At 37.1% G+C, this 21,477-nt stretch overlaps 1 protein-coding gene and 1 long non-coding RNA gene across 2 annotated transcripts in view; one reads left to right on the forward strand and one right to left on the reverse strand.

The window, feature by feature from the left end:
* Positions 1 to 21,258, reverse strand: part of kcnk5a (potassium channel, subfamily K, member 5a) — a 74,420-nt gene extending 53,162 nt beyond the window's left edge. Inside the window, exon 1 of the mRNA XM_089120089.1 lies at positions 20,848 to 21,258. Within this exon, the coding sequence (XP_088976215.1) occupies positions 20,848 to 21,033 (186 nt within the window). The 5' untranslated portion in view covers positions 21,034 to 21,258. The remainder of the gene's footprint in view (positions 1 to 20,847) is intronic.
* Positions 10,525 to 12,257, forward strand: LOC120469047 (uncharacterized). The gene is made up of 5 exons (XR_016146592.1): positions 10,525 to 10,703; positions 10,830 to 10,883; positions 11,250 to 11,307; positions 11,542 to 11,699; positions 12,187 to 12,257. It is a non-coding gene; the product is annotated as an uncharacterized LOC120469047 (long non-coding RNA).
* Positions 21,259 to 21,477: the final 219 nt, after the last annotated feature.

Consider the following 21,477-nt stretch of genomic DNA (forward strand, 5'->3'; position numbering starts at 1 on the left):
TGAGTTCAAAGCATTTTGAAAGTGACACACTTCCTGCTACCAGTTGGTGGCGCTATAACTTTGACTCACAATAGTCACATCCATGTGATCGTCCTCTTACAGCGAACATACTGCTGAAGTTTCATCAAGATCAGTTAATGTATGCTGAAGTTATAACACACTTCCTGTTTCACGTTTCTCGCCATAATTTCGTTTCCTCGCCACGGCCAAACCGTTCGAGATATCAAAAATCCCCTCGCAAACTTTCATCGTCAATGCCTTGACTTTATGCTGACCGAGTTTCGTGCCGTGTGTTTGAATTCTCTAGGAGTAGTACTTCAAATTCCATTGCGAGTGTTTTATGAACAACCCTAAATAACCGACTTCCTGTTGGGCTGTGGTAAAAAGTAATAGTATGAGGTATATATGAACAATGAGATCTATATGTGCACCGAGTTTCATATTATTACATGCAAGCGTGTTTGATTTATGGACCAAGTTTTCGGACCCCGTTCCAGGGGGCGCTGTCTAGCCCCCCTGCCACGCCCGGGTACCATCTTCAGCCCGGCCCTGATGGCCGCGGATTCTGACCCGTGTGCTAAGTTTCAAGAGTTTTTGAGCATGTTAAGGGCCCCAAAAGTGCCCGAATAGTCGTATAAATAATAATAATAATAATAATAATAATAAATATAGCTGCGAGCAGCGATGGCGGGCCCAAGCCGGAGGCACCGCAACCCCGGTTCCTTTAGTTACCTAAAGGCACCCGGGTGGCGGTGCCGAAGGCTTTGGCCCTTTCATGATTAAATGTTAAAGCGGCTTGCCATACTCTGTCATTTCGACTAGTCACAATTATGTTACAGATATCTTAAATGATAATACAAACTATCCAAAGTGTAACGACTAGACAGAAAGACGTTGTTGATATCTACAATGTTAATTCCGGACAGGCAAACTTAGCTTTTAAATGTTAAAAGGGCTTGCCATACAGGGACGTAGGCTCAGAGAGAGGCTCACCATATTCAGACCAAAATATCTGACTTCCTCTTGGTCCGAGCTAATGACTATGTATTAGAAAGTTGTACGGCTTGAGGAGTACAATGTATATACCGATTTTTGTAACTGTAGATAAAACTAACAACCAATGTAGTAGCACTTCTCTTTTTTTGATTGGCTGATGCGTAGCAGGGTCGACTGCTGAACTCCAGGCGAGACGCGCTTGATTCTCACGTGAGAGCGGCGCGGCCAGAGAAATTGTGTATATTAAATATATTATTAATAGTTTTTCCGCATGAGAAATACAATGTGTGACGGGAGTGTGAGACAAAAGACTGAAACGAGTGACTGTCATGCTCAATGCGTGACACACTATAAAAAAATATTTCACACTGACTCCACATTTAGGGGGCCACAAGGGGGTCCAAGCTTGTTGTCGCAGGGGCACTGGCCCCCCCAGGCCCCCGCCTAGAACCGCCATTGCTCACACACACACACACACACACTTTCTCTCTCTCTCAAGAAGCAAAAACATGACTGCTAAAGGTTGTATCAGCGATGGCGGGGTAACATCACTTAACATCACGAGTGCTATTCCCTTAGGCCACGCCCCCTTGTCTCCCCAAAGTATTATAAGCAATCATGCGCATCCCGTGTGCAGAATGATGCACTTGAAGCAACACCAAGTCACAGCACGCAACGCTTCACATTGAAAAGAACATAGCGAAGGGATGGTATCTATAATCTATGCTTAGTAGGGCTGCACGATTTGGGAAAATGTCATATTTGAGCCAATATTGCAATTGCGATTTGCGACTCCGATATAATAAAATGGTTTCATGAGTCCAACTTGCTTGGTTCTAAAGTAAAATGCACACACAGATTAATGTTTATTTCTCAACTCAAACTAAAAACAACAACAACAATAAATGATTGATAACACCTATAATGATCAATAAACCATCAACCAAACCAACATTACAGTGATTCCATCAATTGAAAGCCATCAACTTTTTAAAAAATTATTACGCTTAAAAAAAATATATAACAGCTTTTAAATTAAGTGAACTTCAAACAATCCCCACATAAACCCATAATAAAAAACATATTTACCTGTGCCCTTCCTGTCTTAACAGGTACAGAAATTGAATAAAGTTATCAAACAGTCTGCGCTGCCTGAATCATAAATTATATATATAATAATCCTTATTAAAGCTACAAAAGTTCTTTACTCAAGATCAGTGAGTAATTTTCTAATTTCCCTTTGTTCTTTTAACTTTACTGAAAGAACGCTTTATTCGCTGCTGGCCCTTTAAGAGCACCCGTTGCCGAGACGCGGATCTCACACGCGCCTCATAGCACAACTCTTTTCATCCATAGACTTTTCTTATGTTATGAAGATACTAGACAAAATCACATTTTGGCATAATTGTGTGTGCTATTGTTCGTTCAAGCTCGAAAGAGAACTGTTTATTCTGGGCTGGCACACGGTCAGTGCATGCGCATTATGCGAGTCTCATCTATTCTAATCTAGGGCACTCACAGGCAGCTTTTCACTTCTTGTCGTGCAAAATGCGAAAAGGCATTTGAACCAATAAGAGGGGGATCTTGTAACACTAGTCAAAGGATGACAAAAAAGAAGAGATGCTGCGCTAATAGCCCTACTTTGTTTATTTCATATAAAATCGCGGCATTTTGCGTTATATAATTGCATAGGTTTGAGATCGCTATTACGACTGCGATATAATTAATCGTGCAGCACTAATGCTTAGTGTATTCTAAAGGGCAATAAACTCCACTCCAGCAAGATAGTCATTTTATGCAAATCATAGACCTTTATGCCTTATCTACAAATAAAGTATAATATTGGGAACATTGATCTTGAAGAGAGTGTCGTCGTGTTACTGTCGCAACCGAACGCGACGCGCTAATGCTGATGCATGGAGAATGACTGAGGCGAGATGACTTTCCGTTAACTTTAACTTAGAGACTAAAATATTAATTTTACCACACATTAAGCTATTGAATGACTTTAGAAGTCTTGGAATATAGTGTGAAAACTTGATTGTGCTTTACAGTTTTTTATGCCTTTAGTGGGGCTTAACAAAATAACACAATATGCAGAATGTCGGACGTCACTTATAGGCTAAACTGTTTTTATAGATAAAACTATTTACATTCGGCAGTCATGAAAACAAATCTCAGATAACGGTTGACTAGGTAACAATGTGTAATTTTGCGCCGGAGTTCTCCTTTAACTTACATTAGCTAGCTAACTACGAACGAGCTAACCAGATAACATTAACAAATTGACAAGCACTTACTGGGCACAGTGGGCAGAATGGCTCTTCAAATGACGGACGAAATTGGAGGTTGTCATCTGACTGTCCGCGATCTTAACGTTGCATGTCTTGCAAAGCGCTGTTCTTTTGCCATCTTGTTGTAAGAAATTCTTGAATCCAAAAGCGACGACGACCCTCGTTATCCCTCCGGCTGACATGTTGATGTGATCTGATGTAAGTGGGCGTGGTGTGCGCGTAAGGTATGAGAGGGCATGACTGATGATCTCGTGATCCAGTCATGACAGCGCTATTCTCAGCCTGCGCTCCAGCTGGATCAACTTTATTTTTTTTACATAATTTATATATTTTATATTCAAACTGAAAACATGATGTGATTAACACTCAAGTCATATTATTACATGCAAGTGTGTTTGATTTATGGACCAAATTTTCAGATCAAGTTTATGGACCAAGTTAATTTAATTAATAAACCTATAAAACTATTAATGCACTACAATTAAACTGGTTATATGCCTTTACTTATAAAAAATAAAAAACTTATTAAAAAAAATACCAGGCTTAAGGCATTTATTTTTTATGCAGGCCATACACACAGGAGTGAAATGGTTAAGACCCCTCCCCCTACAAACACACACACATACACAGACAGGCAAAGACAGAGATGTAGGCTCAGATTAAGCAAGACCACATTCAAACAAACATATCTGACTTTCTGTGGGTCCTAGCTAATGAGTGTCAATTAGAAAGTTGTCCGGCTCGAGGAGTACAATATACATACCGATTTTTGTAACTGTAGATAAAACTAACAACCCTACTTTTGTCAAAAGGTGGCGCTACTGAGCCCTCACCACGCCCGTTTCTGAAACATTGCACGTGTCTACTGGCTAATAAATGTGATGTGTCTGTCGAGTTTCATGCATTTTGAAGCATGCTAAGGGTCTCAAAAGCATCCTAAAAGCATCCTAAAAGAAGGGTAAAGTTTGATGCGTCGCCACGGCAACAGTTTCAAAGATATCAAGAATCCATTCACAGGTCTACATCTGCCGTATGTTTACATTATACATATGAAGTTTGAAGCAAATCGGGTAAAAATAAAAGGGTGATATCAAAGCATTTTGAAAGTGACACACTTCCTGCTGCCAGTTGGTGGCGCTATAACTTTGACTCACAATAGTCACATCCATGTGATCGTCCTCTTACAGCGAACATACTGCTGAAGTTTCATCAAGATCAGTTAATGTATGCTGAAGTTATAACAAACTTCCTGTTTCACGTTTCTCGCCATGATTTCGTTTCCTCGCCACGGCCAAACCGTTCGAGATATCAAAAATCCCCACACAAGCTTTCATCCTCAATGTCTTCACTTTACGCTGACCGAGTATCGTCGAATTTGGATCAAAGCTCTAGGAGGAGTATTTCAAATAACATTGCGAGCGTTTTACAAACAAACCTCAATAGCCGACTTCCTGTTGGGCTGGGGTAAAAAGTAAAAGCGCGAGGTATAGATGAAACGATGAGATCAACATGCGTACCGAGTTTCATATTATTACATGCAAGCGTGTTTGAGTTATGGACCAAGTGTTCGGACCCCATTCCAGGGGGCGCTGACGAGCCCCCCTGCCACGCCCGGGTACCATCTTCAGCCCGGCTCTGATGGCCGCGGGTTCTGACCCGTGTGCAAAGTTTCAAGAGTTTTCGAGCATGTTAAGGGCCCCAAAAGTGCCCGAATAGTCGTAAGAAAAATAATAATAATAATAATAATAATAGAAAAGAATAATCCTAAGGAAAACAATAGGGCCTTCGCCCTTTCAGGGCTTGGGCCCTAATAATAATAATAATCCTAAGGAAAACAATAGGGCCTTCGCCCTTTCAGGGCTTGGGCCCTAAAAATAAATAAATAATCGGAAGGAAAACAATAGGGCCTTCGCCCTTTCAGGGCTTGGGCCAAATTAAATTGTAGACAAAGAAAAAATTAAAAGGGATTATGCTGTGAGTGAATAACATAAAAAAAACATTTATTTGACACAGGCAAAGTTGCTTTCTAAGAACTAATGTTGCTGAAAGAGGAAGCTGGCTGCCCACGTTGCTTGTCACTCAAGCACTTCAACTGTTGATCATTTAGGAAGTGACTACTAGGGTCAGAAAATATCAGAGAGGACAAGTTCTTGACCTTTATTGTATGAGATTGTGTTTCAGTGTGATATTAAGATTTTGGGTGAGACAAAAGGTCAAAACTTTAAACTTAACACACACACACACACACACACACACACACACACACATATCTATCTATCTATCTATCTATCTATCTATCTATCTATCTATCTATCTATCTATCTATCTATCTATCTATCTATCTATCTATCTATATTTTTTTTTTCAAATAACCAGGTTAACTTTTATTTAAACAGGTGAAACTCGAAAAATTAGAATATCGTGCAAAAGTTCATGTATTTCAGTAATTCAAATTAAAAGGTGAAACTTTTCATGATATTCAAATTTTTCAAGTTTCACCTGTATATAGAGGGAATATATATATATATATATATATATATATATATATACACACACATATATTTATATGTAAATACATATATATATATATATATTTACATAATTTTTATATGTATATATATATATATATATATATATATATATATATATATATACAAATATATATATATATATATATATATATATATATATATATATATATATATATAAAATTGGGCTAGTTTTCATTCCATTTGGGCGGGTTTTGAGTTGTCATTGGGCTTGAAATATTTCTGGGACCTGGCAACCCTGGGTTGGAGCGTAGGCTGTCGCCCTCCACCCTTAAGGTTTACGTCGCGGCCATTGCCGCGTCTCATAATGCAGTGGAAGGTAAGTCTAAGGGAAGCATGACCTGGTCATCAGGTTCCTGAGGGGAGCGAGGAGACTAAATCCGCCTCCCTCCCCTCGTGCCCTCTGGGGACCTCTTAGTAGATCTAAGTGCTCTGCAGAGGCCTCCCCTGGAGCCTTTGCAATCGGTAGAGTTTTGGTCCTGTCCTATGTAGACAGCACTCCGGATTGCATTGGCCTCCATCTAGAGAGTAAGGGACCTGCACGCATTCTCCGTTGACGAAGCGTGTCTGGAGTTCGGGCTGGGTTACTCACGTGTTCTTGAGACCCCGGCCTGGACATGTGCCCAAGGTTCCTACCACTCCCTTCCGGGACCAGGTGGTGAACCTGCAAGCGCTGTCCCTGGAGGAGGCAGACCCAGCCTTGCACTGCTCTGTCCAGTACGTGCGCTCCATGCCTACGTCGACAGAACGCGGTGTTCAGGACCTCAGACCAGCTCTTTTCTCTGTTATGGGGGGAGCCAGAAGGGAAGGGCTCTCTCAAAGCAACGGCTGTCTCACTGGTTAGTGGACGCCATTGCTTTGGCTTACCAACAGCAAGGTCGACCGTGCCCCCTTGGGTGACGGCCCACTCCACTCGGAGTGTGGCTTCCTCTTGGGCTTTAGCGCATGGCGTCTCGCTAGGGCTGGGCGATATGGCCCAAAAAAATCACGATAATTTTTTTTATATCAGTCGATATCGATAATTATCACGATATATGTCAAATATTTATTTTTTTAAGTTTAAAGGCAGATTTTTGTAACTAAGTGAAAGTTGTATAAACCAGAGTGTTAATTGTGTTTTTAAACTACTCTTTAAATTTATGTTCATTAACAAAAACAGTAACATCTGTTTTTTTGTTGTTGTTTTTTTTCCTATGCAACAACCATATTTTTATGTGGTAAAAAGTAATATTCTGACTGTTTGAGTTGTATTCAAATTAACCATTGGTCATCCAGTATCATGCATTTTTAGATCATGATAACCACAGATAAAACCAGTTATAGCCTAACTTTCCCCACTATAATGGCATAACTTTATGGTTTCTGTATTTTTTGTATGAAAAACAATAGCCTAACAGTTAAATACATTATTAAATACTGTACTTATATTCCATTAGTCATATTACATTGTCTACATTAATAATATTATACAATATGTATATCCCACATTTCATGGTGCAGTTAATATTACCAGGCTAACCTTACAGTAAATCCATGGGAAGCTAAATGGATTCAGTATCAATTCAGATTCTGACTGTATTGTTGCACGCAGTGTTTCTCCTTTTTGTCAGCTGTGTTTCATCTGCCTTTAAACTGGTTTAAACTTGACATTGGTGTTCTTCGCTGAACTCAAGTGCTTCTCACTGGATCTCGTGAGCAAAACGATCAGAGGCGCGTCTGCGTGAGCTCGCGCTGCACTCAGTGCGCTGCCATTTGGACTTTGACCCGAGCGGATAAATGCTCCGTGTGGCACGCGCGGTTAAATGAGTTTCGTTCCGCTTTTGACGCATAAACATTATCGAACATTTATCGACCTCTTGATATCGTTTTATCGAGGGAAACTATATCGCGATAATTATCATTATCGTTTTATCGCCCAGCCCTACGTCTCGCTAACAGACATCTGCAGAGCTGCAGGCTGGGCGACACCAAACACCTTCGCAAGATTCTATAATCTGCGAATTGAGCGGTGTTCTCTCGCGTACTCGCTCCCGCCAGTACTGGACCAGCTTAGGTGTCTTCGCTTGCTCGCCATTCCACTCCTCGGACTGGATAAGTGCGATATTCCTCAGTTGCACGGTTCCCTATGGTAACTGCCACATGTGTTTTATCCACTGTAAGCAGCTGTAAGATGGCGTGATGGCACAGACCCCCATTCTCCGTCACTCCTGACGTAACTCGGAGTGACTACGAAAGGGAACGTCTCGGTTACGGATGTAACCCTCGTTCCCTGAGTAGGGAATGGAGACGTTACGTCTCCTTGCCACTTCTGCTGTACCGCTGGGTAGACGCCGAGTTCAGTCTTGGCTCCTCAGTGAAGACATACTGCGGTTGCTTTCACTTCCTCCTTTTACCCACGGGGTGGGGCGGAGTACGCTATGCAAATTCCGCAGCCCCAAGGCATTTTCATGCCATTGGCTCGTTATTAAATACTCGAAGAGGATTGGCTTTCTATGCGAAACCCCCATTCTCCGTCACTCCTGACGTAACGTCTCCGTTCCCTACTCCGGGAACGAGGGTTACATCCATAACCAAGACGTTATTAATCCTGTTGTAGTATCACAACACTTTTTTTGCAAATTATTTAAAATTCATTTCAAATTTATTTGTATAGTGCTTTTCACAATACATATTGTTTCAAAGCCGCTTTACAGAAAGTGCATTTCAGAAATGTACTGTACATAGAAAAATACAGTTAGTTAATCATGTATTCATTTAGGGCATAACATATTGCCAGTGTTGAGTCATCTCTTCACAAGTGTTGAGACACAATCGTATTATTACGATTATCGTATTATTATGTATTATAATCGTAATACTATGATTATATCAATATCATAATAATACAGTATACAGTGATAAAAGCTTCAGCATTTGCAACATGCAATTGATCACATGCTTATCTACAGCCATCTAATGGCTGTAGTTGAAATTCCATGTTATTTTAATTTTAAAATAGTTTTCCAGTAGATTTTTGCACAAGTTGTTTTATTCAAAAGTTTTTATTAATTTATTTAAACAATTTAAAATGTATAAAATAAATCCCCCCCAAAACTGCACAGACGTATAGTAAAAACATTATTAAAGTAAATGATATTAAATTTGTTTAAAACTTTTTTTTGCTGGCAGCTGAAGTCACACAGAACAGAATGATATAATATATATATGTATATATATATATATATATATATATATATATATATATATATAGACCAATTCAGACCAATTCCTTGAGGGTCCTCTCACCATCAGTGCAAATAAGCTTAAATAAGAATTTGTGAACATTTTGTATGTTGGTAAATTTGTACGTAAATGATTTATGATTTAGATGCCATAAATATATTTTAGTGCTTATAGAAACGTAATATATGTGGGACTGAACAACATTATCCACAAGTTTCCGAGGGGCGCTCCTGTAAAAAATAAAGTGGGTGAAACTTCCGGTGAGGCGGCGGAAGTAGCATTCCAATGGTATTTTGTGTGTTAGTTAGCGAAGAGGCTAGCTGTTTTTCGGAGAATTATTTTACTATTTAAAGACGCAAATCTTTATGAGAGATGTCGTTACGGAGCTCATGGACAACATGTGCTGTTCGCGGTTGTATGTATAACCGGACTAAACTAGTTCAGTGGCTTAAACGTGATTGTTTTGAACATAAGCTGAAAACGAAATCAGAGTGTTCCTGCCAACGACTGTAGTTTCCATCACCTCCCAAAAGACGACGAATCTTCCTGTGTACGTTTGTTTAAATTCTTAATATTATATAAACTTTTATCAGCATGTGTTTGGCTGTTCTCTACTGATGTTACACCTAAACTCAGGATCAAAGCCTGTGTTGACAGAATACCAAATGTGCCAGTTAATGTATTCAAGTAGCACATTCATTTATAATTTTGAATAAACTCCAAAGCACAATGACTAAGTGTGTATTTTTTATTTTAATTGTTTGTCAGCTCGCACAACTGTCTGTCACCATGCCTTGATGAGTACACTGTAAAACCTAACAGTTGTACTAGCTCATAACTAATGAGGTCATTACAGTCAAATGTCCTTTTGCAGTTGAACAAACTATTAATTATTGAGCTCTGTTGACATTTATGCCACTTTAATTGAATAGGGCTCAAAATTTGATAGTTAATTTGTGTGGAGCACTCAAAAAGTTTAGGAGTAGTGGCATGACGTCATGACGTGGTGGGTGGGTCTTATCTCTGCCTCAGGAAAGCTGAGTCAGCCATCTTGAATTTGCCTTCATGCGGAGAAGTTTTCATGGAAGTTTTTACAGTTTAATTTGTTTTTATTCGTTTGCAATGCATTTTTTATCCCCTCACTTCAAACCAAGACCTCAGTTTTTTCATCTTTGACCTGCCGTCATTTCAGCGCCGTCTTATCAGCGCCTTCTTATCAGCCCTGATTTGGTAAGTAATGCTAACATATTTTGTTGTTGTTTTTAATTGAATTTCGATAAATAGTCTTACATTTGGAACTGGGAATACATGTATATAATATGCACAGTGAATATTTGTTGTAAATAGTATACAAAACCGAGTAATTGTAACTAAAAATGTTTGAATCTAACAACGGTGTACAGTTGGCGGGTTTCCGGAAGAACTACATTTCACATAATGCATGTTTTCCCGGGACATTGACGACGTAGAGAAACGGACGTGAGTTTGAATTTTCTCGTGGAGTCCGAAACGCTCCTACTGTCTATGGTCCGAAAGCATAACGTTAACTTATCCCTGCTTCCCAGTTTCTGCCGGCTGTTGTTTTCGCTGGTAATGCATGTAAAGTAACGTTTTACTTATTTGTAAGTGTCCGCGTTAAACAGTAAGTATTTCACGTTGACGAGCTGTGTGTTGTGTAGCGCCAGCGTGAATCTAACAATGCTAAACAACATAATGTCAGTGTGTTATCATGAAACCAACAAGGTCTTTGTGTGTATTTTTTTTCCAGGCTCGAGTGTTTGGTTGTGAGATGATCATCTAGGAATCTTTTTTAAAAGTTCAGGTAGGATGTATTATGAAATAATGTTATTAACAATTGGTTTTATTTTGTGTTTCCACTGTCATTCTTTTGCCATTTCTTTAGATGCTTTTATCACTTGAACCCTTTATTAATACTTTGTTAGTATTAATGAAACAAAACATCAATAGAAATAGCATATACACACAACTTTGATGCTGTGCTTGTTATTAACTAACTTTTCATTTTACTAAAATTACTGTAGCCTACAATGAATGTTTTTGATAGATTTGAAAATTTTGGATTTTTATCTGTAAATTTACTTTTTAAAATTTAATTTACCATTATGTATCGTTTAAAAAATGTTTTTAGAACATTGACTAATCATCTTTGTGTGCATGTTGTGTATAGATATTGGACTTGAGTGCTACAGAGAGTCAGCGTTTCACCATCAGACAGTTGGCAATAGGTGAGATTTGTAAATTGTTTACTGATATGATTTTTTTTTTAAAGCAGATTGAAATGAAAAGTATTCTCTATTTGATAACATTATACAGCCTGTTTTAAATTAAAGAATGACAAATAACTTTCTATTTTGACATTGGTTCTGACTCATCCCTAGTAGAATTGCCCTTGTTTTTCCTACCTGGCAACTGAAAACTTAAACTAAAAATACGTTCACAAGTCTCTCCATGTATTGCAGAGTTTCACCGAATCAACAACATTAACCTGCGGAATCAATTCTACAAGGAGCTGGACAGACACACGCCTAAACTCATCACCTTGTTCAGAGACAAGGCCACCAAGACTGTCAAGACAGTGGAGGAGCTAGCCAAACTCATGAGGATTTATGACCTTCAGGTAAATTTTAAACTTAACATGATTCAGAAACAGATTATTTACAGATTATATTCAGTCAACTATAAGAAACCATAGTGAATTGCCTGGACTGTGCCCTGAGGCTAATAGATTATTCTATGAACAACATTGTCATATAATCAGAGATAGACATCCTGACAAGATGTATTCTATCAGAAAGAGGTACCTTTAAAAGATACTTTCAGTTTCAATTTGAAGATATCAAAATAACTACTGTCTGTATTCATGAAATTTTGTTTACAATTTTAAGTTTTTTTCCTTTTTTGTGTTATTCAAGTATTTACAATAGAAAGTAATTTATTTGAAAAATGTTTTAATGAAGAAATGGTGAACCAAAAACACTGAATCTACCATTCTATAGCAAAGACCACCATCAGAATATGGAGCTATTTAACACTTTTCTTTTTTTTAATTGTTTGTTCTGCATTTGTGTAATTACTTTTGTAATGTATAATTTTTGTCCATCTAGGAACAACGTGATGTAAATATGAGATGGGACCTCATCCTTGGTGCACTTCCTGTCTACCTGCATGAAGATTCTTTGAGTTCTTCAGGACCTGTAATGTAAGTGTACTGTCCTCACTGTCAATCCCTTTGCCTTGCTATTCGGTCAGCTTAAACATATCTCTCCAAAAACTAAAGGAAAACCAGGCGGGTATTTCAGAAAGCAGGTTATGTGAAAACTCTTGACTTATCCATTCCAGAGGGCTACTCCAGAAAGGAGGTTCAACAAACTCTAAGCCTAACCCTGAACTCTGAGTTGACTTACCCTGAGTTTTTAGTTGCAGAATAGCTGATCTGAGTTAGGTAATTCAACTCCGAGTATGTTAACTCTTGAGTTGAGCTTGTGCTTCACGAGCAGTATAAAGCCATCAATGGAGCTCTGATACTGTGATTCTCCATGGCAATCAGGAAGCATAGATTTAACTTAATCTCTGGGTCTGATACTGTGGTAACTTACGTTGTGAACCTAAAGATTTGCTTGAAGAAACCCTGAGTCTTACGGAGCTGCCTGACAGCAGCTGTCCTTTCTTTTTCAGTCCAACCATGTTGAAGCAGAAATAATTCACATAGTTTGATTCATTTTGATGAGCTCTCACTCCCTGACAAGGACTGACCCGAACAGTAGACCGCTCTCTCATCAGTCCGCAATTTATATACTTCGGCCGCACAGTGAATATCAGACTACACGTCATTGCTGATGTGCTCTCAGATCAGAACAATCGTCTTTGTTTTAGCTTTTTTTTTTTTCACCAGCCGGCAGAAAAAGAGAAATAACTAATAATACTATAATAATAATATTTTAGAGTACCTAACTCAGATCAGCTATTCTGCAACTGAAAACTCATGGTAAGTCAACGCAGAGTTCAGGCTTAGAGTTTGTTGAACCTCCTTTCTGGAATAGCCCCCAGGACCTGAGTTGTTATTCTTAAGTAAACTGTTATTCTCAAGTTATTATAAATGAAAAGGTAAGTATAAAGCTTTCCACAAAAAGTATGCCAACAGATAGGTGTGAAACTAACATAAGATATAAGCATATGTAAAGAAAATAGTTTAAACATGTAGCTTAGTAGTAGTCTAAGTGTCAGTAATGTTTAGAGGTCATTGGCATGATTTGTATCCTTGAGGGGCTAAACTCATTCTTGTATTATTTGTTTTATAGTAAGGAGTTGGTCCAGACCTCACCGATACTCCAGTGGCTCTCCTGACAGTCGTAACGGATAACACTACTGATGCAGCCCTCTTCTGCCCTGAGACTATCTGTCGTGAAGGATAAAATACTTGCAAGCTCCTTTTGTGTCTTTTTAAAAGCACATTGTTGAATAAAAAAAGTTGCTAAATTGTCACAGTGGTGTCACTTCATCTTTTCTGACATTATTAGCTGAGTAAAATTGTGTAGTTGGCTGTCATCAGGATTTTAGTTTAGAGTAAATGTTGAGTGCATATCCCACTTTATGAGTAGAAAACTATAGGAAATTTAGTGCATTTCCTACATTATGAGTTTAAGAAAAGTGAAAATTGAGTATATATCTGACATTTTATGAGTTTAAGAAAAGTGAAAATTTTGAGTGTATTTCCAACATTTTATGATTTGAAGATAATTGAAATTTTTGAGTGAATTACTCACTAATTTTAAGTTGAGAAATATCAATATTTTTAAGTTAACATTGAGATAATTTAAGGCAACATTAAATATAACTTTTAATTTAAGTAAACTTAAAACTTTTAAAAACATCACTCAAATATTTTTGTGTAATCTGTTACAAAATAATTTTTGAGTTCTGTGAACTTATCCGGGTTTACAGTGTATTGATTATTAATAATGTTATTATAACACTCCCAATCAACTACTGTGGAGGGTAAATGTACTGCTATTTCACCTTTTTTAATTTCGTTGAGGTTGTGTTCCCACATCGTTAGCTAGTTTGGATCGCTATAACTTGAATGACTGTCAACTGTTGAATGAACGAGTGTCAAGCATGTCAAATCGTGCTTTGTTTACTTCCAACCGGAAGTCGCGCCCACTTTTGACGCAAGGCCTCATGGGGCGTAGGAAACTTGTGGATAAGCAAGGTACAAATACTCATGTAATCACAACACAGGCCTCTTTAATTACAATTAATTATTTTCTAAATATAATTTATCATCAATTTCAAAATTCAAAACTTAATTCTGCTTTGGAAAATTGTTTTTGCGTGTCAGGAAATGATAACGAAAACAATAAATAGTTTTTGCTTACTCAGCTTGTGAAAGCACTTATCAGCTTGTGCTGTAAATGATACACTCATATAGAGCTTCGGTAAAATGGTGTAATATAACACTCTAGCATGCAAGATTAATAAACGACTTTATGACGAGATCAATTCCCCCTCTTGAACTTTTACTTCAGCAAATTAGCAAAAGCAGCACAGTTACGTAGCTCTAAATATCATTAAACAGGTTACCAAGGTAAACAAGCTAACCAATTACTTTCTTCTCTTTCCAATTAAATGTCTATGAAAAAACTCAAGAAAACAGGCTGATTCACACCTACACAGCAATGTGCATTACATCTGAATATACATGCATTCATCATGCCAACATCTTTATCAACCTGAAAATCCTGAAATTATTGAGGAGGGAATGTTCACACAGCTTCAAATGGATGGATATTTCCGCATATATGAACAGGTTTTCCAGAGATGACCTTAATCAAATATAACATACTTCTCCAACGCTGCATTTTCATTGCACACTTGGCCGACAGATGCATAAAAGGATGACAGTACAGCCAAGAATGCTGTTAACCCCGAGGGCAGATGAAAGTTAATTATTTAGCAAACAGGGCCCGTATTCATAAATATTCTAATACCCACTTTTAAGGGTTAAGATGCTTTCTGAATTACTTTTTTCTTTACTAGGATTTTTTCTTCAATTTTAAGAGTAAGCCCACATTTCTAAGAATTTTCTTAGAATTCCGACACTAGGAGCTACTCTTTGCATTAAGATTCTTTATGAATATGGGCCCAGGTATTTTACAGATGGACAATTTCAGAATTATTACCCAGTTTGGTAACACTTTACTTGAAGGGGTGTGCATAAGAATAACATGACACCTTCCTAATCATGACATGACATATGTTATGAATATGAAGGAAGTTTTATGCATGTTTGTGACAACTGTCATTAATTGTCATTCACTCAGTGAAAGTAAAAAACAAAAACATAAAATAAAATAAATAAAAAAATAAATATGTAAATAAAATAAAATGAAAAGAACAGTGCCAGAGGACAAGAAAAAAATAAATAAATATATATATATATATATATATATATACAGTATTACAAACAGAAAATGGGTGCTACATTATACATCATACCTGCTTACAATGCTATAAGCTCTAATTGCCTTTTTATTTGTGCAGTTACACAAAAGATAACAATAAAGCTTAAAATCATTTTTAAAGCAAGAAAAGTTAGGTTTGGAGTCAGACCATTTAATTTTATGAATGTGAAACTTCCCCATCAGTATTAACAAATGTATAAAGTATGCCTTATTTCTCAATCCCATGATCAATGAAGTGTATCATAATGTCAAATCCAATGTCAATGGACAATTTTTTCTTAATTAAACGCTCCACAAGCCAAAATATGTTGGTATGTATGCAATGGAAAAATAAATGAAAAATTGTTTCCTTTTCACCTTTACAGAAATTACAAGAGTAATCAATATCTAATTTAAAACGTTCCAGTACATGCTTTACTGGATATATTCTATGCATTATTTTAAAAGAGACTTCTTTTACTTTTTTATTAATGTAGAATTTATCCACTGTTCTCCAATCATTACGCCAATTTACATCCCCAAACACAGATGACCAGAAAAAGCGAGCTGGAGGGTAAACAATATTATTAAATATATTCCTGACATAGTTATTTGAGACTTTATTTTGTAAAATATTTGTATTACCCAAAAATATTTTACCCATGATGTCTGTCAAATGTAGATCTTCTTCTTGAGATGTATTTTTAAGAAGGATCAATAGTTTCCTGGGAATCGCATCCATTACAACTGCAAAGTCTTTAGGTCTAACTGGTATTTTAAATTTATTCAAAAATTCTCTAAAAATTTCCATCATTATTCAAAAGCTGACTAACTAATATAATATTATTTTCAAACCAGTAGTCAAAAAAAAGAGATTTATTTTTGTAAAGGATGTCCTTGTTGTTCCAAATAGAATAGCCTATCTCCTGTGAAAAGTTATGTTTGTAGGCCAGTGTCCATGCCATGAGAGCTTGTTTATGAAATTTTGCAAGCTTAAATGGTATTTTTTCAATCGAAAAATTACACTTCAATAAAAATGAGAGGTCGCCCAATTGTTGAAAGGAATTGTCATGACAACTTGACATTACTAAGACAACAAAACCTGTCATAAACATGACATAGCAGTTTAATTATCAAACTTAAGAAACCACCTAGCTTATTGGTTAACATTGCATAACTAAAAAAGCCCTTCTAGGGACTAATGTTGTAAATTAGCTTTGGCTAAAAACATTGATACAAGCATCAGATCACTATCAAAGTGTATCTATGTTATCTGTATCTGTCCCTATCTAAATAAACTATAATAATAATAATAAACCTGGCAGGTGGTTGGTTAAAAAAAAAAAAAAAAAATCGAAAATCTTGAGAGCAAGACAAAAAACCTCACTAACAAAGTCGAAGATTTAGAAGGGAGGAGCAGACGCAACAATTTGCGTGTACTGGGCATACCCGAGAAATTAGAAGGCAATGACATCTGCTCCTTTATGGAAAAAATGGATAGCGGATATTCTGAAAATAACGCCACCGGTTTTGGAGAGAGCCCACCGGATAACAGTGAGCCAAAGTTTCACCACGCATCCGAGAACCATCATCATCAAATGTTTAAACCACAAGGATAGAGAAAATATTTTGAAAGCCACGTGGATACAGAAAGAGGTGACGTACCAAAACAACAAAATAAGATTTCTTCCTGACCTGCCAAAGGAGGTGTACAAGCAACAGAGGAGGTACGACGGAGTAAGTAAGCGGCTGCGGGAAGCAGCCGCACCGGATCATATACTGGATCATACACCCCGCACGGCTCCTGCTGACCAACGCTGACCACACTGTCATCTTCAATGCACCAGAAGACGTAAATGCGTATAGTATGGCACATGCGTATAGTATGGCACATATTTCATTTACAGTTGATAACGTTAATTAAATATATCTTATCTGGATTATTTTTGTACATAAACAAGCAATTGCGCTGAGTTTTGGTTTACAGGAGTTCCTCAGTATAGTGTGGACCTATTCCCGATAATGGAGGGACGTTTTTCAGGGGTTTGGGGGAGCCTGTGTGTTCTAATGGGGCAGGCCTGGGTTTTTGGGTGGGTCGCTCTTTTTCTTTTCTTTTTGGTTTTATTCCAAATGGTACACTTTTATAGCTTTGTATTGCTATACTTACACCAAGGTAATTTACCTCTCTTTATGTTAACAATGATATGATAGCTGTAACGTACGGACAGAGATGGTCGGATCCATGTGCAGCACTTTATTTAAACAAGCAGACATGAACACAGGCAAACACTTAAACAAAGGGGCAATCCAGAAACTCGTGGTCAAAACAGGCAATGGTCGAGGCAGGCAGCACAGGTTCGTGAACAGTCCAGGAAACAGGCAAGGGTCAAGAGTCCAGGGAAACACGGAGACACAGAACAGGGAATAACGCTCGGAATTGCACGCTTACAGTGTAGCAAGACCTCGCAAGGGACACAGGGAAAACTCAGGCTTAAATACGGAACTCAATAACCAATGATGAAACACAGCTGAACATAATGAAACACAAAGAGTCCAGGGGAAACAAACATGGGGAGAGGGTGCCCTCTAGTGGCTCTCGAGGGCACCACGGCTGCTGATCGTCACAATAGCAAATGACAGATGTTTTGGTAGAATGCGTATCTTGGAATTGTAGAGGCCTACATAAACTTATACTAAAATAAAACATGTAGTAGGTAGAATAAAATAGCTAAGAGCCAAAATTGTATTCCTACAGGAAACACACATGCTAGACCATGAGACAATTAAAATTAAACGTAGATGGCCAGATCAGGTACTGTCTTCAGCTTACTATTCTAATTCCAGAGGAGTTATAATTATGATACATAAGTCTATTCCTCTGCGCATTGATAAAGTAACTAAAGACCCCACTAAAGATTTCTGATTGTACAGGGAAATATTCTATCAACTCTAATTAATCTGGTTAATGTGTATGGGGACCTAACGATGATAACGTAAATTTTTATAATGACGTATTTTTGAGAATCTCCACAATGCCTGGAAAACACATTGTGGCAGGTGATTTCAATTGTGTTTTGCAGCCCAGTAAGGACCGGTCATCTGGTATCGATAACGCTCATGTAAGGTCTAGGAAAGCTTTACAATATCACTGTAAAAAAAAAAAAAAAAAAAAAAAAAAAAAGTTGAGAAAACTTAAAAGTTTAAGGCAACCAGCTACAGGACATTTTAGAGTTTTCAAAACTTAGGGTCATTAGTTGTAAAAAAACATTTTCATGTTAAATAGTTTAATAAACTGTAAAAACAGAATTTGTCAAACAAAATGTAAGTTGGATTTTTTACAGTGTAAAGGAACTTAACCTAGTGATATAATCCACTAAAAAGGGAATATTCATGTTGGTCGAGCACTTTTAAAGGTTACTAATGAATAGATTACTTTCTGGTATCAAGTCAAAAAGTCAAAATCCTGCTCTTGTATCCTTGACATATGTTGAACCAAAGCTTCACTAAATGGAATACTAATAGTTCACTAATAGCATACTAAATGGAGATTGATGTATGACAAAAGATTTCTTGAGTTCTTAGAGGAACAAATTATACACAACAACACCTCCCAAACATCAGCTAAAATTAGATGGGAAGACTTTAAGGCCTTTATACGAGGACAAATTATAAGCTATACGAGCAGGAAGACAAAAGAGAAAAAGGAGAAAACTAAAACCCTTGAAACAAAATTTGTTTACTTGAGGAAAAGAGTATACAAGCAGGCCAAAATACTGATAATCTTTTAAAGGAATTACTATTGTTAAGAACCCAATATAATGAAATAACATGAAAAAGCAGCAGCCAATTTATTAAGATTAAAGCAACATTTTTACGATCAGGGAGAAAAACCAGGTAGACTTCTTGCTTGGCGTACAAAAAAACAGGAATCAGAAAGAGCAATTACTAATATTGAGGTGTAGCTGTTATTTTATCTATTTTTTCCTCTTTTTTTCTCTATTAATTAATTTGGTGTCTTGCAGGAAAATGAAACTTATGTGTGAAGAACAGTAATGTATACTTGGTTTCTGGGTACCTTGCAATATCAGTTTTGTATTTAGAATGACGCTTGTCTGATACCTTTGTGTGTTTCTGTATGGGAGAAGAGAGTGATGCGTTTTCTTGGTGGGAAATAACTGTGACTATCTTAAAAGTGTTTCTCTGTTAACCGTCTTTTATAATCAAAATAATGAACACATTGATCAAAAAAAGTTTTTTTGTACAACTCAGCATTCACAAATTATAATCATCTCAAATGCAGCAATATGTCCCCCAATTGTCTACTTCTTTCAATAAATGGTTCAAACATAAGGCTTATTGCTGTTTAAATTATAAGTTTTATGAACCACAAACAACTACCATGAAAACCGAAATATTAAACATGGCTAAATTAGGAATCCAGAAAGCCTAATCATGGCTGATACTTTGTACAAACTATGTGGCTTATTTAATATTCAATGTTGTGAGTTATACGTTTAGAAGGTGCTGCTGTGCAGAAGGTGCACCCTACTCTCTGTCCCTCATCCCTTGAAACAAAAGAGGACAAAGAGAACTGAAAGTGAATATGACCACAGTTTGGAGAGGGTTATTCCCACTGGGGGCAACATACACCCAACCCACTCAAATGTAATGTTCCTTTGGGGGATGGGGCAGGAAAACATACAACTTGTTTCTACATGTCTTTTTTTTTTTTTTTTTTTTTTTTTGATTCAAGCAAATTCATGTCCCGAGAGACTACTTACTCTCCTGTAAATGTTGTCCAATCCTAAAATATTTTAACTCTGAATTTTAAATGTCAACCTTTCTTATTGTCACTAGTCAAATTATTTTATTACCATAACCATCAAACATTAGCCTACATTGATGTTTCAAATGTTTCTCAAAAGCCCATGAGAGCTTCCTCAGTTATATTAAATGCAAAATATTTTGGTTTTCACATTATATGGTAAGTAGATAAAATATTTGTAGGACAGGAGACACATTTTTCGACAGATTATATATAGATTAACGTTATACCTAATTGGTTAAGAGCAGGTGCAATAAACAGTAGAGTATAGAACTTCATAATGCACAATATGTGTACTTTACTCATAAATGTCTTTACTATAGGCTACCTCATGCATTACAGTCAGATTTCTCACAGAGGGCTACAACCACAATTACATTTATGAATACAATTGGAAAGCATTTAGCTCTCGGTTTCCTGCAGTCCAACGTAAAGACGAGTTACAACAAGTAATTTTGCACATTTGTTAGAATTAACGTAACTCAAACTTGTATTCCTACCTCTAGAATGTAGTCCAGTTCAGCCTTTGTAAGACATGGGAACTGTTTCAATATTTTCTCCTTTTCGGCTTTATACTTCTTCACTGCAAACTCCCAGTTCGGTTCTTCGATGAGTTGGAATATTGCTGCCCCAATGGACAAGTAGAAAATGATAGCTGAAGTCAAAAGGGGACCCTTGTCCACCATAATGAATGAATTCAAGTTAGGTGGAGTGACTTAAAAAAAAAAATACATGAACTGTGACAACACTCTTCAAATTAATTCATTTAGTGCGAGCTCAAACTTGTCCTTGCAGATTCCTTAAGAAATAGTTATAGTAGTAATAGTTAACGCACTATTCACTTCATGAATAGTGCGTTTCGGAGTGAAGTCGCCGGGAGATTCTGCGGTCCACGTGTGCCGCTCGCATAGCTTGTTAAGCTCTGGTGAAACTATAGTTCAACACACCATAACAAAAGGACAAGGTCCACCCACTACACTCTAGTCCTCCCTCTCTTTCATCACATTCACAACATTTAACGTTGTTACTATTTCACATTTTTCCCATTAATGTATTAGGCTATACATTTCTAGAATAGCCTACTAATTTGTAAATAATAAATAAATAAATAAATAAATAAATAAATAAAT

The sequence above is a fragment of the Pimephales promelas genome, chromosome 15, assembly GCF_988280905.1.
Source record: "Pimephales promelas chromosome 15, fPimPro1.hap1.1, whole genome shotgun sequence".
NCBI classification, from domain to species: domain Eukaryota; kingdom Metazoa; phylum Chordata; class Actinopteri; order Cypriniformes; family Leuciscidae; genus Pimephales; species Pimephales promelas.